This window comes from Lithobates pipiens, unplaced genomic scaffold (genome assembly GCF_037356315.1).
Source record: "Lithobates pipiens isolate NorthernLeopardFrog02 unplaced genomic scaffold, aLitPip1_a1.2 Scaffold_109, whole genome shotgun sequence".
Classification (NCBI taxonomy): Eukaryota; Metazoa; Chordata; class Amphibia; order Anura; family Ranidae; genus Lithobates; species Lithobates pipiens.
Genome location: NW_027507695.1, coordinates 452,583 through 469,323, shown reverse-complemented (window position 1 = coordinate 469,323; position 16,741 = coordinate 452,583). Strand labels below are relative to the sequence as shown.

General features: G+C 42.7%; 1 protein-coding gene across 2 annotated transcripts in view; it reads right to left on the bottom strand.

Annotated features, from left to right (window-relative positions):
• Positions 1-5,383: 5,383 nt before the first annotated feature.
• The window catches only part of LOC143959115 (vacuolar protein sorting-associated protein 51 homolog), a 28,150-nt gene continuing 16,792 nt past the window's right edge, over positions 5,384-16,741 (bottom strand). For both annotated transcript variants that reach the window (XM_077467928.1, XM_077467929.1), the window contains exons 7-10: positions 13,422-13,640; positions 13,146-13,267; positions 7,826-7,913; positions 5,384-5,741 (exon numbers count right to left, since the gene is read on the bottom strand). In XM_077467928.1, the coding sequence (XP_077324054.1) occupies positions 5,481-5,741; positions 7,826-7,913; positions 13,146-13,267; positions 13,422-13,640 (690 nt within the window). In that variant the 3' untranslated portion in view covers positions 5,384-5,480. The remainder of the gene's footprint in view (positions 5,742-7,825; positions 7,914-13,145; positions 13,268-13,421; positions 13,641-16,741) is intronic.

The following is a 16,741-nucleotide window of genomic DNA, read 5'->3' as shown; positions in this document are numbered from 1 at the left end:
GGCTGTGTCCGAGGGACACGGCCCACACAGAACTTCCCCGATGTGCGGCCACGTGCATTAGAGAAGTAAACAGGAGGACGTCCAGGGACGGCCTCCCGGCAGTTAGCGTCCGCTCTGTAGCCGTCTTTTGGCTATAGGGCGGGCGCGAAGTGGTTAAGATATGGACACTTACCCATCCAGCGTGCCCATGATGTCGGCACCCGAAGCCAATCTGTCGCTCAGCTCTCAGGTGCTGCTGCTGCCATCTTGGGTATAGGGATCAGGAAGTGAATCCTTGCGGCTTCACTTCCCGGTTCCCTACTGCGCATGTGCGAGTCACGCTGCGCAATAAGGATGGTCCCTGCTGTCTCTGGGATCCATGCGTTTCCCAGCAGACAGCGGGGGCCCCTCAGGAAGTGGCGTAAATACCCACAGATTCTGCGGATATCTATGCCCAGAAGTGGGTGCAGATACCTGTGCTATACAGGTATCTGTACCCCCCTGAAAGGTGACAATTGTGGCACTGGAGGAGGGAGGGTTCCGATGAGCGGAAGTTCCACTTTAGGATGGAACTCCGCTTTAAGATACATAAATAACACTGCTGCATTCCTGTACAAATGCAGTCAAAATCGGAGATAGTGTATATGAACAATCATTCTCTGCAGATGGATTTTGGAGAATGTTCAGTAGGTACAAATAAAATGTAAAAGTCAGGACAATTAAAAGCATAAAAGATATCTGTGTAAACAACATGGAAAAAACACGAAATAACTGCAATGTATATAATCTATGAGTTGCTAAAACGATTGAAAAAAAATGGATTATAGAGCTTAGAAAATTATTTATACCTTTCCAAAGTACACCAAGCATGTACATCCTTATAGTTTGGTTATATCCAGTAAGTAGCACAGAATACTAACTGATAAGACTTGATGAAGGGAAAAATTACTTTTCATTGCTATTACTTTTTATGCAAAAAGCCTGTCACATTGATTTCACTTAAAAGACGAGTTCACCTTTGAGAACATGTCACATGTTCCTCCCGTTTTTAGGGTGGAACATGTAGCATATTGCCACTCCTGCAGCCTCTCTCCGATCCCCCTGCTAATTGTGGCCCGGAGATCTTCTCCCAGCACCCGCTGTCACAATTTAAAATGCCCACACGGCATTCATTTACTGAGTTCTGTGAATGAACTACAAGTGCAGACGACTTTGAGACTGACGCCTTTTAGTTCTCAATTAACTACTAGGGCTCTGGTAGTTAATTGATACTTCCTGCTATTCAGTAACTGCCTGCCCGTATGAGGTATGGGCAAACAGCTACACAGTCTGCAGGAGCCAAAGATTGCACCTTCTTGATCACAGTTGCATTGCTTTACAGCGGGAGTCAGCAACCTGTAGATCACAATCTACCAGTAGATTGTGGACAGGTGACTGGTAGATCGCGGTCTGGGCTTGCTGATTTACCATCCTAGAGCATCAAACAGAGTGCAATTCAGGACTACTTGGAGCTGTACTAGGGAACAAGAGTTGATGCCTGGGCTTTATTGCTGGCTCCTGTCCCATGCAGAGCGTCCCTATTTACTTGAATGCACCAAAAGCAACAGGGGGCTTAATTCCTGCTGCAGCTTGTGTACACATTTGGCTGCTGCCTCAGCAGCTAAAGGGGGTAGGCACTGGGGACGGTAAAACTGCAACTCAACCACAGGCTTTTACGTGCGAACGAGTCCTAAGAGTGCAGCTGCCAAATGCAACCAAGAGCTCATTTACAAGTGCAGTAGGTACTGCTGCTCCTAAAAAAAAAAAAAAAAAAAAGTGATCTGAGTGTGTTTGACAGGTGATGAGATGATGTGTTGCCTTCTAACCACTTGATTTAAACCTATGATTGCCGTCAATTGCACAGGATTGTGACACAGTAGTAAGCAAATAAAGGTTTATAATTAGTGTGAGGAGACGACACTGTGCCCAGTGATCTTTGGCTTTCCCCATGTGGTAGATCTCCACCTCTTTAAAGTTGCCTACCCATGCTTTACAGGTTCCTAAAACTAAAACCTGCAAAAAGATGTGCATTTATTAAATTTTTTTTAAAAGGTGAACTTATCCTTTAACCACTTAAGCCCCGGACCAATTGGCAGCCAAAGGACCAGGCCCCTTTTTGCGATTCAGCACTGCGTCGCTTTAACGGACAATTGCGCGGTCATGCAACGTGGCTCACAAACAAAATTGGCATCCTTTTTTCACAAATGGAGCTTTCTTTTGGTGGCATTTGATCCCCTCTGCAGTTTTTATTTTTTGCGCTATAAACAAAAATAGAGCGACAATTTTGAAAAAAAAATTCTATACTTTTTACTATAATAAATATCCCCAAAAAATATACAAAAAAAAATTTTTTCCTCAGTTTAGGCCGACACGTATTCTTCTACATACTTTTGGTAAAAAAAAAAAAAATCACAATTAGAGATTATTGATTGGTTTGCGCAAATGTTATAGCGTTTACAAAATAGGGGAGTTTTATAGCATTTTTATTAATATATTTTTTTTTTTACTAGTAATGGCGGCGATCAGCAATTTTTATTGCAACTGCGAAATTATGGCAGACACATTGGACATTTTTGTCACCATTGTCATTTATAAAGCAATCAGTGCTATTTCAATGACACTGGCAGTGAAGGAGTTAACCACTAGGGGGCAGTGTAGGGTTATGTATGACGTTATATATTTTTTTTTATTGTAGGGGGTGTGGCCTGGCATGTGATGTCACTGATCATCCTTTCCTGTAAAAGGGAAGAGACGATCAGTGACAGCCACACGGAAGCATGGGGAGAGGTTTGTTTACACGGACCTCTCCTCATTCTTCAGCTCTGTGACCCGATCGCGGGACTCCAGCAGCGATCGGGTCCGCTGGTCCCGCGGCCACGGAGCACAGGACCGGGTCGGGAGCGTGCCGCCGCGCTCCCGACCCACGGCTGGGGACTTAAAGAATCACATACCGGTACGCCATTGTGCCCAGCCATGCCATTCTGCCGACGTATATCGGTGTGAGGCGGTCCTTAAGTGGTTAATACATCTTTGTACAATATTGCTTTGCTCTTTTCTCTGCTTCACACTGTTATTGAAGAATGAAAATAAAAGTGAAGGCTTCACAGAACATCCCAATTGCACTGCAACAATGTCGTCTTCTGCCCTCCTGACCATCTCCGATGCCTGCCAAACTGATTTGTGTTTTATGTTATGGAATTGAACTGAGCCGTTTATTTTGAAAAGTAGAATGACCAAAGGCTAATTTCACTTTTCTTATTATGTTACACCCATATCCAGGCTGTTGTATAAAAAAATGTAATAAAAAGGGCCATCCTGCAGCTCCCCTCACTCATCGTGGGGTTCTTCTCCTAGCTACAGCCTGTTTTGTTTTCAATTCAGTGTGGCTCTGGCTGCACAACCACACCATCCATTTACAAGATCTGCGATTAGCTGACTACAAGTCTCATCTTCCCTCGTGGCAGGGTGCCCTGTGGTTTTCAATAGAATGCTAGTGTGGTAGACCACTGGATTATTTCCTCTAGCTCCGTAGAGAATGGGCTATACCTCCATATGGACCTGTGGTTGGAGGATAGTCTGCAGGAGCCCAAACATTGTACCTCCAATACACCGATTGTAGTTGCAAAGGATCCAATGCAAAAAATGTGTACATGCACATTTTTTTCTTTTTGCAATATGAGTTATTTATTTTTGCAAAGGATAGACTATCCCTTTAAAAACATTCTGCCTTTGGGTATGTTCTTGCCCATTTGTCTGCAATACAGGTCATATGAATAATCACTTTAGATCTGCTTTAGGACCAGTTGTTGCAAGCATGCAATAATGTACAGTATTTTTTTTCCTGTTTCGATTGTATTAAAGCAGATTTCTTTTTCTGGTTTTCTTATTTAAAAGTGGTTGTAAACCCTTGCATATACCCACTGAAGTGACCAGCTTCAGGTTACACACAGAGATTAAACAAATCCTCCTACATTAGGTTGTCCTTTTTATCTGCAGCCCTCTGAAGCACACACAGCATTTCTGAGTTCCAAGAGGCTGAGATCTGATCAGAGAGTGGAGTAAAATGTGAGGCCTGATGGAAGGGAATGGATACACAATCTCATAGGGAAACAGGCACCATTGAGGCTGTCAAATCACCTTCCCGGACAGTTCCCAGGGATTCTGTGGTGTCCACATAACCTGTCAGAAGTGATTATTGCAGATAGCAGGAGAAGAAAGCAGACAGGAATGAACCACACAGGTGCTTTGGACTGAGACAAGTGCACTCTATAGAGCAGGGGTCTTCAAACTATAACCCCTCCTGTTGTTCAGGAACTACAATTCCCATAATGCCTAGTGAGTTTTACAATGCCTCATTGGACGTGTAGTTTTGCAACAGCTGCAGGGCCCTGCTATATAGAAGAATATGCTTTTTCATTTTGAATTTCAGAGGTTTACACCAATTTAAAAAAAACTCGTAATACAAATGTGGGTTTAATTAGGATTTAAATTTTGTAGTGCTGCTTGGCATGACATATGCTATACTCTTTAGGCAGCCTGATTGCATCCCAATAATAAAAAAAACCCATGGGCTCCATTGGGCTTTATTAAATATACATAATTATATGTTCTCAGTTACTATTCGTTTCTACTGTACCATGTGTTACTGCAGAAAAAACATGATACATTTATTATTTTCAATACACTGCTTTATAGCACAATGATCTGAACTCCACAAGTAGGCAAATTATTTTTCATCCTCTTCACATGATTCTGCTTCACATCTAGTATAATCTGTAGGAGGTTACAACTAAACTCCTAAATGCCTTTCACTTTCATTAAAACGTAGTTGATTGCAATTATTACAGTTTTTTTTAATATGTAAATTATTTTAAACAACATCAAACTGCTGTACATCCACTGCTGGTTCCGATTCAGTTTTCACAATGTATTCTACAGCTATGCATAATATGCATCACATAATTCTGCAATATTTACACAGTGCCAACATTTCTATATTTTACTATATTCACACTGCCACTCTTGCATTAAGCCTTTCTAAATGCAGAAGTGATCTGGGAAGTTTAAAACTAAATTTTATGCCTCCCAGATCACTATTTCCTGCATTTAGATGTTCCTGCTTTAGCAGCGTTTAGGTGCATTTAGAGTATATAATTGGACCCTGGATGCACAGGAACCAATTATTTCCAAAGGAAGCTAAACTGACCAAACCTAAACACTGTGTGAATGTCACGATTGTATAAACATTACATGCTTACAAATTTCCTCTGAACACAAATAAGTGCAGCCTTGATAGAGTCAGTGTGAATGAGGCCTAAACCTTATTGGGATTACTCAAGCATTTGATGATCTACACATTCTACCATTTTATTTCTTACATCAGTTTATTCCATGCTTGTATATACAGATCACACAAATGTGTATATATGTACAGTGCATTACACAAATCTTCAGTCCATAACTTAGCCTCGCTCACATATGACCTCTATTACACTTTGCTCCATGGGTGCAGGATCCAGGCACCGATGAGCTGCACTACACACCACTTCATCTAAGAGGCAATGGACTAGATTTTCATCGCTGACAAATCGCCACAGGTACAACTGCAGGTAGTGACAATCAACTTGTATTTGCTGCAGACCGAAGCGGCCAAATGTGCGGAGGCGGACACACTCCAGGAACGTCTTAAGGCTGATTTTTATAATACCAGTCAGAATAGAAACCTGTGAGGAGACAAATAGAACAGAACAAGATGTTCACTTGGCAATCGCACATTTTTTTTTATTTTTATTTTTTTTAGAACACAATCCAATGTCAAGAGAGGCTCAAATCATAAAAATGAACACTTCCCAGTGCATCTAACTAGACATGTGACAAGATTATAAAAAGTAGCATACAGTTCCGGCACACACTAACCCCTAACACCCCCCTCCCCTTATTAAAGGTACGGTTATCTACTAAATTTAAAAAGGGGTAAGAAATAACCAGTGATAGTACACATGTTATATTGTAATTGACTGCTGTTAAAAAAACAAAAAAATAATCTCCAGCGCTAGAATTGTCTGTAAAATGCAATTCAATATGGCACCCATTTTGTACATAGATGGTGTAAAGAACCCCTTCAAAAAAATGTATTTCCTGCTTGCGCGATTGGTTTACTGATTTTCCCAGAAATCTGCACTAAGATACAAGTCATATTTCCAGCATTCCCTGCATTTTTGGTGGGATAATCCCAAAGGGGGAAATTGCATCTAAAGGGATGCAGAACCAGACACTTTCCTCATTAGAAGCCTGCAAGTGCAGCAGCTGACAGCTATTTCTTTAGGATAAAAAAGATAGGAACCTGCAAAACGTTTGTTAAAATCCTTGCAATGTACATAGAACATCCAGAAGGGAATGTTTTTTTTTCTGAACAAAAGTGGAGTTACTCTTGAAGCTCTACATTGAAGTGTGGTGTATACACTGAACCGACTAGAAGCCTAGAATTCTCTCCTTATTTAAAACAGAAATTAGGGCTTTTAAAAAATAAAAATAAAAAATAATAATAATAATAGTTTAGACACACATACTCAGCTAGATAACTGTAGCACACAACCCAGCTGCAGCTGTCCCCCTGCCTCTAAGACTGAGAACTGAGTGATCAAACAACGCTTATCGCTTAGCTTTTTGTCTTTGGCCTGCAGAGAGCCAGTGACTGTCAATCAGCAGGAACAGCTGGCGCAGGCTCTCTGAGATGCTGAGTCAGCTGCCAGTCCAAGCTCCTGGGCAAATCCTGACCATACAGTGGGGATCTTTTTAGGAGCCTGGACTGGGTCTGTGACGTCAGCTGACAGCAGGCTTTAGCCCGCTAACACAGGAAAAGTGCAAGTCAGACGAGGAAGGTAAGGGGCACACTCAGTGGCGGCCCAACCATAGGGGGCGCCCGGGCGCCGTCCCCCTGTAGTCAGAAAAATAAAAAAAATATTTTTTTTTTAAATGGCCCTTTTAAGAAAATAAGAATAATAAAAAAAAAAGAAATGTCCTTTAACTAAGTGCACTGTGTCTGGGCGCCGGACACAATGCACTATGGAAAGTGCCATGTCAATGCAATCACGAGATTGCAGACGTGGCGCTTCATTGATGGGGTTTGGAGATGCTTTGTGGCGCAATTGATCGCTCCACAAAGCATCCGCCCGGCCGAGTGCTTTGTTCTCTGTGTGAGAACAAAGTTATTTCCGGCGGGCTACAAAAACATGGCCGCCGTGAAGACTAATCCTGGTGTGTTCAATGAAGAGGGGAGGCCCCTCCCCTCTCCAATTAGCACATGAAAACAAGGAAGTGATGGACTGGCCACCGCTGCATTGGTAAGATTATTCCTATCATCTGACAAAGTGGAGTGTATAGGATTTACTGAGCAGAGCCTAGTAATAGTTGTTACATTTTTATCAGATAACAGCTACGATCTCATCAGCACTGAAAAAATGAAATGAACGGGTGTCCTGCTTCACTGAGTGAGACATGAGTGAGACATGAGTGAGACATGAGTGAGACATGAGTGAGACATGAGTGAGACATTGTCTGTCTGTCTGTCCTACCATCCATCTATCCCTCCCACTGTCTGTCTATCCCACCATCCATCCATCTATCCCACTGTCTGTCTGTCTGTCTATCCCACCATCCACTCATCCATCTATCCCACTGTCTGTGGGGTTGGTTGGGGTTTTGTTTGCAACCCCCCCCCCCCCCCAAAATAGAGTAACAGCCGCCACTGGGCACACTATAGAGAAAGGCAAACTCACAAAAATATTGACAAGACAAATCATTTTACCTTATTAAACTGCACAGTGCTAAATATGTCTATTCTCTCAGAGAATAACTTCTGGATATTACTCAGAAGGCTGGTGTCCAGGGGAGCACTAAGTGAAGTGAAATAAACATATTAATATTTTAATTTACAAAGTATCAACATATTCAACCAAATACAACTACACAATGTAATTACAACATGGATACAAAACAAATGGAAAAATGGCTTTGCTTGAACAGCTTAATAATACCACCTAATAAGTGCAGACTGAAAACCATGTGGAGGAAATTGCTGGGTTTTAAGTAAAATAAACCCAGTACTCTGATCACAGCTTCAAAGTTGTGTTCCTGCAGTACTTACGGCCATTGTTTTGACTGTAACCTACCTGGTAGGAATTTCCCTATAGGACTTGAATGGATCTGAAGTACAGAAGCCAATGTGGACTCAGTAGGCAGAAGTGCACCAGAACAAAGATCATATATTTTATTTTGCACTTCTCCATAATTATCTATTAAAGAGGGATTCCACCTAAAAAAAAAAAAATATATTAAAAGCCAGCAGCTATAAATACTACAGCTGCTGACTTTTAATAAATGGACACTCACCTGTCCCGGGTTCCAGCGATGCCGGCAGCCGAGGCCGATCGATCGCTCGACTCTCGGCTGCTGCCGTCACCATTCTAGGTGAGGGAATCAGGAAGTGAAGCGAATCGGCTTCACTTCCCGGTTCCCTACTACGCATGCGCGAGTCACGCAGCGCAATAGGAATTGTCCGTGCTGTCACTGGGACCCGTGTGTGTCCCAGCAGACAGCGCGGCAGGACAGAAAATGACAGAAACTCCCATGGGAGTCTATGCCCGGAAGTGGGTGTAAATACCTGTCTTTGACAGGTATCTCCACCCCCCTCCCCCCTGTAAGGTGCCAATTGTGACACCGGAGGGGGGGGGGAGGGTTCCGATCAGCGGAAGTTCCACTTTAGGGTGGAACCCCGCTTTAAGGAATGGGAGAAGTTTACCAAAATGGTAAAGTTAATTTGATGGAGTATATAAACCGCTATGCCAGCAAGAAATTCTTTATATTGTTAAGTATTATAACGTAGTATGAATTTTTGGCACACTAACCACAACAATAGAAGAATGAAGAAAATGCTATGCATTCCATAAATTCTCAAAGAAGATACATTTTTGGGAAATGCCTTAAAAGTAAACACTGGTGAATGTTACAGTAAAAAAATACAAGACAAGAGGCCAAGAGAATTTAGTCACAATAAGTCACTGTAAACTACGGCAAGTAGATTTATGGGCAGCAAGGATGACAAGCGAGGGCCGAGTTGTAAAGGTCTTTACAGACAAATGAAGAAGTCAATGAAGAAATGTCGACAAGGATAAGTTAATTAACCACTTGCCACCCACCATATAGCAAAAGTGGTTGTGTTATCCTGACCAGACTATCATATGACGTCGCCAGGATAACAAGCTGCGCATCACAGTGATCGTTGTTGCGGGGTGTCAGTCTGACACACCAAAACACTGATCTAGGTAAAGAGTCTCTGACGGAGACTCTTTACCACGTGATCAGCCATGTCCAATCATGGCTGATCATAGTGTAAACAGGAAGAGCCATTAATCGGCTTTTCCTCACTCGTGTCTGTCAGACGCAAATAGAGGAGAGCCAATCGGCTGCTGCTCTGACGGGGGGGGGGGGGGGGGGGGTCTTTGCTCATTATCAGCACAGCCCCCCGGAGGATGCCCACACTGGACCACCAGGGATGCCCACCACTAGTCACCACCAGGTATGCCACCCATGGCCACCAGGGATAACAATCAGTGCCTACAATGGATGCCTGCCAATCAGTGATGCCCATCAGTACCATCCATTAGTGTACATCTGTGCTACCCATCAGTGCCCATCCATGCCAACTATATGTACCCATCAGTGCTGTATATCAATGCTGCATATTAGTGCCCATCAGTGCCACCTCATCAGTGCTTGTCAGTGCAGCCCAACCAGCGAAGGAGAAAACTTACTTATTTACAAAGTTTTGTCTTCGGTTTTTATTTGTTTAGCAGAAACTAAAAAGCCCAGTGGTGATCAACTACCACCAAAGAAAGCGCTATTTGTGGGAACAAAATGATAAAAGTTTTGTTCGGGTAAAGTGTAGCATGGCCGCGCAATTGTCATTCAAAATGCGACAGCGCTAAAAGCTGAAAATTGGTCTGGGCAGGAAGGTGTCTAAGTCTCCTGTATTGAAGAGGTTAAGGCAGTAAGTTAGATAGGACAAAATACATAAAGCAAGTTGATTTGTGGTACACATTTCCCTTCAAACCCCTGCCACTCCATTTGACATTTGTGAGTAAGGAGAATTAGCTTCATATAATTTCCAAGTTATGAATTGGAGCTTACACAGGGCTGGGGCCTCTTTCCACCCCCATGTGACAGTGCTGGGTGCTTAAATAGCCCCTCACCAAGCACTATGGCTGTCAAGTGGGAGGGAGGTGAGAGACTCACAATCCACTACCTGGGAACACCCTGGATAATAAAAGGACAGGAAGAATGTGTTACTGATGGAGCCAATATTAAAGTGAACCTATTTTTCTATGCTGCATTTTATCCTGTTCCCACCAGCCTTACACATATGTGTCCTCACAGAAGCGGGTCTTCTTCTGAGGCGCTGCACATATGTGCACCTGTGTTTGTGCTGGAAGTGCACATTATAGTATGGGCCCAGCATCAAGACCAAGCTGTCACCGACAGCTGCTGGTTTCATGCTAACAATTGGGAACCAGAAGAAACGGCTGCCAAACACAATTGTGGTGATAGCCTGTGATTGGCTATCACAGTGACCATCATGTCTGTAAAACCTACCCCTGTAAGTTTTCGCCTCTTGAATGGAGAAAAATATACATTGGGTGCAAGCCTGCACCACTCTTCTAAACCTAAAAAATGAAGATGCTTTGTAAGGCCCCTTTCACACTAACGTCCCGTTCAGGCCCGCCTGTCAGTTTTTCAGGCGGACCTGAACGGGTGCTCCATAGAGCTCTATGGAGCGTCGGATGTCAGCGGTGACATGTCCGCTGACATCCGACCCGCTCCGATCCGAAAAAGTGTGACGGAGGAAAAAGCTATTTTTCCATCCGTCTGCGGATCGGATCGGGTGACGACGGGCACTGCGGTCCGTCGTCATCCGATCTCCCATAGGGGAGAGCGGCGCTGTGACAGGTCCGTCCCTGCACAGTGTGCGGAGACAGACCTGTCATCTCCCTGCTCAGCGGGGATCGGCGGAGTGATCCCCGCTGAGCAAACGGACATCCACGGGGCGGATCAGAACTGATCCGCCCCGTGTGAAAGGACCCTTAATCAGTTCTCTGTTCTGCCATATTTGTGAAAGAACAGAGAACAGAAAGCTCAAGCTGCATGCTCTGATCTTTCTGCTGCCACCACCCCTCGTTAATTCCTTAAACCTTCTCCTTCTCCTCGCTAAAAGAAAAAAATAAATAAAAGTCTGTTGCACCTGACTTGCAGGCAGTTCACAATGCCCTATGCGAACCGCTGGGAGTGGCAATACAAAGTTAATGACAGCCCCAGATTGTTTCCCATATCGCAGTGCAAATTGTCAATTCGGATAGGAATCGGAATGCATGGGTGTTTTGCGGACCAAAAAAAAGGAGTCCTGTGCAAGTTTGTATGGCTGAGTTTGCATCGCATTTGGACCAATCTGTGGGCAGTGCAGTGCGAATCACATGCAATGTCTGATATCGCACCAATAAGAACCCGGCCTAAAAGTTTTAGTGTCAACAAGTTTAGGTAGGATTAATAAAAAAAAAAGTGCACTATTATTTCTTGGCCCTACTACGGGTACAAACATCAAATAATGTGCAAATATGTGATACCGTTGTGAAAGTGAGGAGTAGGATCATTTATTTTGAGTTTTTTTTTTTTGTGGTGGGTCATAAAAAAGGCAGGAGATATACAGCTAAATTTTACTATTTTGGGCTTGTTTACCTTTGATTAAAAAAATAAAAAAAATAACTCAAGAGAAATCCATTACCATTTACCAACAAATAAAGGCCTCATTCTGAAAAAAACAAGGCATAATTCACCTGTATACAATATAGGCAAAGGCCTGGCTAACAAGAAGCATACCCTTCACAGAGGTCAAATCTTGCACGCATTGGACCATGATCAACGAAAAACTAACAGCACATCTTTCTCTCCCCTTGTTGTGCCTCCTACGAAAAGTTTGCTACTAAATCCCTCAGAGTGGGCAGTTTTGGAGCTTTTCTAGGCATATTACTATGCCTGTATGCTGGGGGTATTGCATATGTCACGTGGTTATAATGTGCTCCAAACACTTATATCTTGTTTTTAGCCATCATTAGTTGTTTATATAATACAACTTGTAAAATTTGTGTTCTTTTGGCAACATTTATTGTATTATAATTATGTATGTGCTTACCATACGCCTGTACACTGATGTGTTACCTTTAATAAAATTTTTGAACAAGAAAACCAAACACGTTTTCAAGAGTCCAGTTCTAAATTTCGTAAAAGATCTGGGACTTATCACTAATTAGACCTTTAACAGTCACTATGATACTTGATGCTGAACCCCCCACCGGGCTGATCCCTCCCTTTTCCCGTTTAATTCTCTGTGTCCCCTAAAGTTTTGCTTTTATCCTGCCCCTTCTACCTCCTATCGCTCGCTTTTCCCCTCCTCCACTAACATTACTCTCCTTTCTCATTAATTATATGAGCATTCCCATAGGCCTTCTTATACTGAATCTAATGTATTCTTTATAAACACCTTCCCTAAACTCAGTACAGTGAACTCATGTGCTTTAATGTATCCTAGCTGGCAATTGCTCTTAATGTCTCAAACATTTGAAATCTCATTTTTGTCTGTACAATATTCTTCTTTTATTGTTTGTTATTAATATTGTGTTCCATTTCCTTTGAGACCTAATAAAAATTATTGAAGAAGAAAGATGTACAGTTTTACATCTCAAAGTTTGTAATACTGGGTTCAGGCATTAATGTTGGCTTGCGCGGGAGTGACGATATCGCTGCTCCGGACACTCACATCGCGGGAGCCACGATACCCAGAAGACACGCCGAGGGAACATGTCAGCTCCCTCTGCGTGGGTCGGGCCAGATGTCGGGGCCTTGTTCCAAGGGAAGTATTTCATAATGAACTAGTATGTGGTGCATACCAACTCATTATACCTTTTCCTTTGCAGGTAAAAAAAAAAAAAAAAAAAAAAAACTTAAGCAGGTTTACTCCCGCTTTAAAGAAGGTACTTATACAAGGTACACAGCTCTATTTTTGCTGCTCATATATTCACCTGGGAGTGTAGCTCTGTGCATATCTTCCCTGTAGACGTGAGCTGCTATACACAGAGAAGGTGCGTTTACTGGAATCGCTACTATGTGCTTTCCGCACTCCTTCCTCATACAGTAAACCAACCTGTGCAGATCAATAAAGTAATGTAAGTAAAAACATGGCCATTTAAAGATGAAAACATTTATGTGTATTAGTGTTATCTTGAGATGATAGCATAGCACTAGAGGGTCATTACAGCAGAACAATATCAATTTCTGGGCAACAAAAGCAGACTAACCTGTACATCAACACTGGTAATATCTTCCACTACTCTCTTCATAACTGCTCGGACATTCCGTGGTTCGATGGTCGTCACCCAGTCCCGAGTCTCAACACTCTTGCGCAGCATCTGAGAAACAACTAGACCCTGAGACTTCACATACTGGTTGAGCAGGGTCTGAGCAGTGGAGCGAGCTATTGAGCACAGCGTACTGACGGGAGTGACTGGAGAGTGGTCCTAACAAAACAAACAACATCTATAACAATAGGAACAGAAAAAAAAGACTCTGGAAACAATGCAAAAGATGCATGTCACTAGTATTTAATGTAAATACCATCTAAAAAGGAAAAACATCCTCCCTGTACCAAAGAATTGCAAATTCTGACACATTTAATTACGCCATATGAATAACTATTTACACATTTCTTGCTTTATATGGCCAATTATGAGTAAATACTACTGCTCCAGAAAGCTTGTCTATGGTGCTGAACAGTTACATGTTAAACTGATTGTGTGTGTTGTGGACATAATCTAGATATTGTTTGCAATGGGGAAATAACAGAGCCCTCTACCACAAAAGAGAAGTGATATATAAATTACAGATACAGCGCTAACAGTGCAGGTGCTGCTTTATTTATCCCTTTCATGACTAAGCCTATTTTCGGCATTTGGTGTTTACAAGTTAAAATCCATATTTTTTGCTAGAAAATTACTTGGAACCCCCAAACATTATATATATTTTTTTAGCAGAGACTCTAGAGAATAAAACGGCTATTGTTGCAATATTTTATGTCACACAGTATTTGCGCAGCGGTGTTTTAAACGCAACTTTTTGGGAAAAGGGACACTTTCATGAATAAAAAAAAAAAAAAAAACTGTAAAATTAGCCCAATTTTTTTGCATAATGTGAAAGATAATGTTACGCCGAGTAAATAGATACCAAACATGTCACACTTTATAATCGCACGCACTTGTGGATTGACGACAAAGTACGGTACCTAAAAATCTCAATAGGCGACGCTTTAAAAAATGTTTACAGTTACCAGGTTAGCGTTACAGAGGAGGTCTAGAATTATTGCTCTCGCTCTGACGATCGCGGCGATACCTCACATGTGTGATTTGAACACCGTTTACATACGCGGGCGCGACTTCCGTGTGTGTTCTTTGCTTCGCGAGCTCGTGGGGACGGCGGGCGCTTTAAAAAAAAAATTATTTTTTTTTTTATTATTTTTATTTATTTAAAAAAAAAAAAAAAAAGTTTTGATCACTTTTATTGCTGTCACAAGGAATGTAAACATCCCTTGTGACAGTAATAGGTGGTGACAGGTACTCTTTATGGAGGGATCGGGGGTCTAAAAGACCCCCCACCCCTCCTTTACACTTCAATGTATTCAGATCGCTGAAAACGGCGATTCTGAATACCGTATTTTTTTTTTTAAAACCGGCGCCATTGGCAGCCGAGTAAACGGGAAGTGACGTCATGACGTCGCTTCCGTGTTTACTATGAGGAGACTGGAACGAAGCCGATTACGGCTTCGTTCCAGTTCCTCCCCAGTGGCCGGAGGCAGCGCAACTTGAATCGGTGCTCCCGATCAAACGGGAGCACCGGTTACAGTGGCGGGAACGTCCCCTCCCGCTCCTCCGGCATAACAGCCGAGCAGCTTTTAGCCGCATCGGTTGTTATGGCTGGAAAGCCAATCGCCTGCTGAAGAAAACGGTACCGGGATGATGCCTGCAGGTGCGGGCATCATCCCGGTATACCCCCCGGAAGCCGAGTACGCAGATCTGCGTACGCTCGGCGGGATATGGTTAAAACGGAAAGGAAAATCACCCACATGTTATTAACTACTTCCTGCCCTCAATCCATAAATTATCTTCCCCTGGCATGATAGCCAGTGCTGAGGGAACATGGTTGTAAAGGCACAAGTTTTTTTTTAACCTTCATGCATTGTAAGCATGAAGGTAAAAAAACATTATGTGAGTACCCCCCATACTTACCTGAGACCCCTCTTGATCCAGTGATGCCTACGATAGCCTTGCCTCTCCGGGGACTCTCACTCCTGAATGTCTTTTGGCAGCAGTGGGAGCAGGGACAAGCCGCAGCTCCATGTGTGAATGCTGCAGCTTGGTAACATGCCTGCTTGGCTGCCCCCACAGCAAACTGCTTGAGGGAGGAGACAGGAGCGCTGGCGGGGGACCCGAGGAGGATCCGGGCTGCTCTGTGCAAACCATTGAACAGAGCAGGCAAGTATAACATGTTTGTTATTTAAAAAAACAAAACACAAGGCTTTAATATCACGTTAATCTATGTTACTCTGCTACGGTACTTTTAGTTTTCAGTGTAAGTTACCCCAGTGTTTCTCAACTGCAGTCCCCAAGGCGCCCCAACTAGTCATGTTTTCAGGATTTTCCTCAGAGGATACAGCTGTGGTAATTACTAAGGCAGTGAAACTGTTCAAATCATCTGTGCAAATTAATGGAGAGCCTGAAAACATGACCTGTTGGGGCATCTTGAGGACTGGAGTTATCCTGTTTATAGCTAAGGATTTCACTGATTGCTCTAAAAAGGGACAGAATCAAAGGGGTTCCTGATCACCTTGAAGATGTGTTTAACTACGAGACACAATTAAAAAATAAAATTAAAAAAAAATAAAAAAAAAAATATAAAAATATTAAAAAGCTATGTGTAGTTTTACATTGTTCTCTATTTGGCAGCTTATACAGTAAAGAAACAGAGAATTTTTTTTTAATTAAAAAACATTGTAGCAAATAAAAAGCATTTTAGGTGTAAAAATCATTTTCATGCAAACCATGCATTAGCATATAGTCAAATTTACCAACACATACTGACTAAATGTAGCTTGGGCATCTAGGGATCAATGACCCTGGGCACAAAAGACCAGCAACATGATGAGCTTGGGCATGTTCGGATCCTAGTCCAAACCTACTTAAAGTAAAATTACAGTTGAATCCTAACTATAACTAAACCTTCTCCCACACCCATTCTAAGCCTACTCCAACAACTACCCTGTAAAAGTCTATACTTGCCTATTCTGAGGGTGCTCCTGTCCGGTTGGCATGTCCCTCGCTGGCATCCTCTTCTGTGTACTGGTTTTTGGCCATCTTCATTGGCTGGTGTGATATGACATCACTCCTTCGCATGCATAACAGGCCGTCATTCATGCACACAGGGATCGGGCCGGCCGTTGCAAGCAGAGCATGGGCAGCCCAGTTTACATGCCAGTGGACGATGCAAACAGACAAGTAAATGTGTTTTATTGTAGAATAGACACTGCCTCTCTCCCCTGTAACAAAAACCTACCTGCTTGCAGTGAACA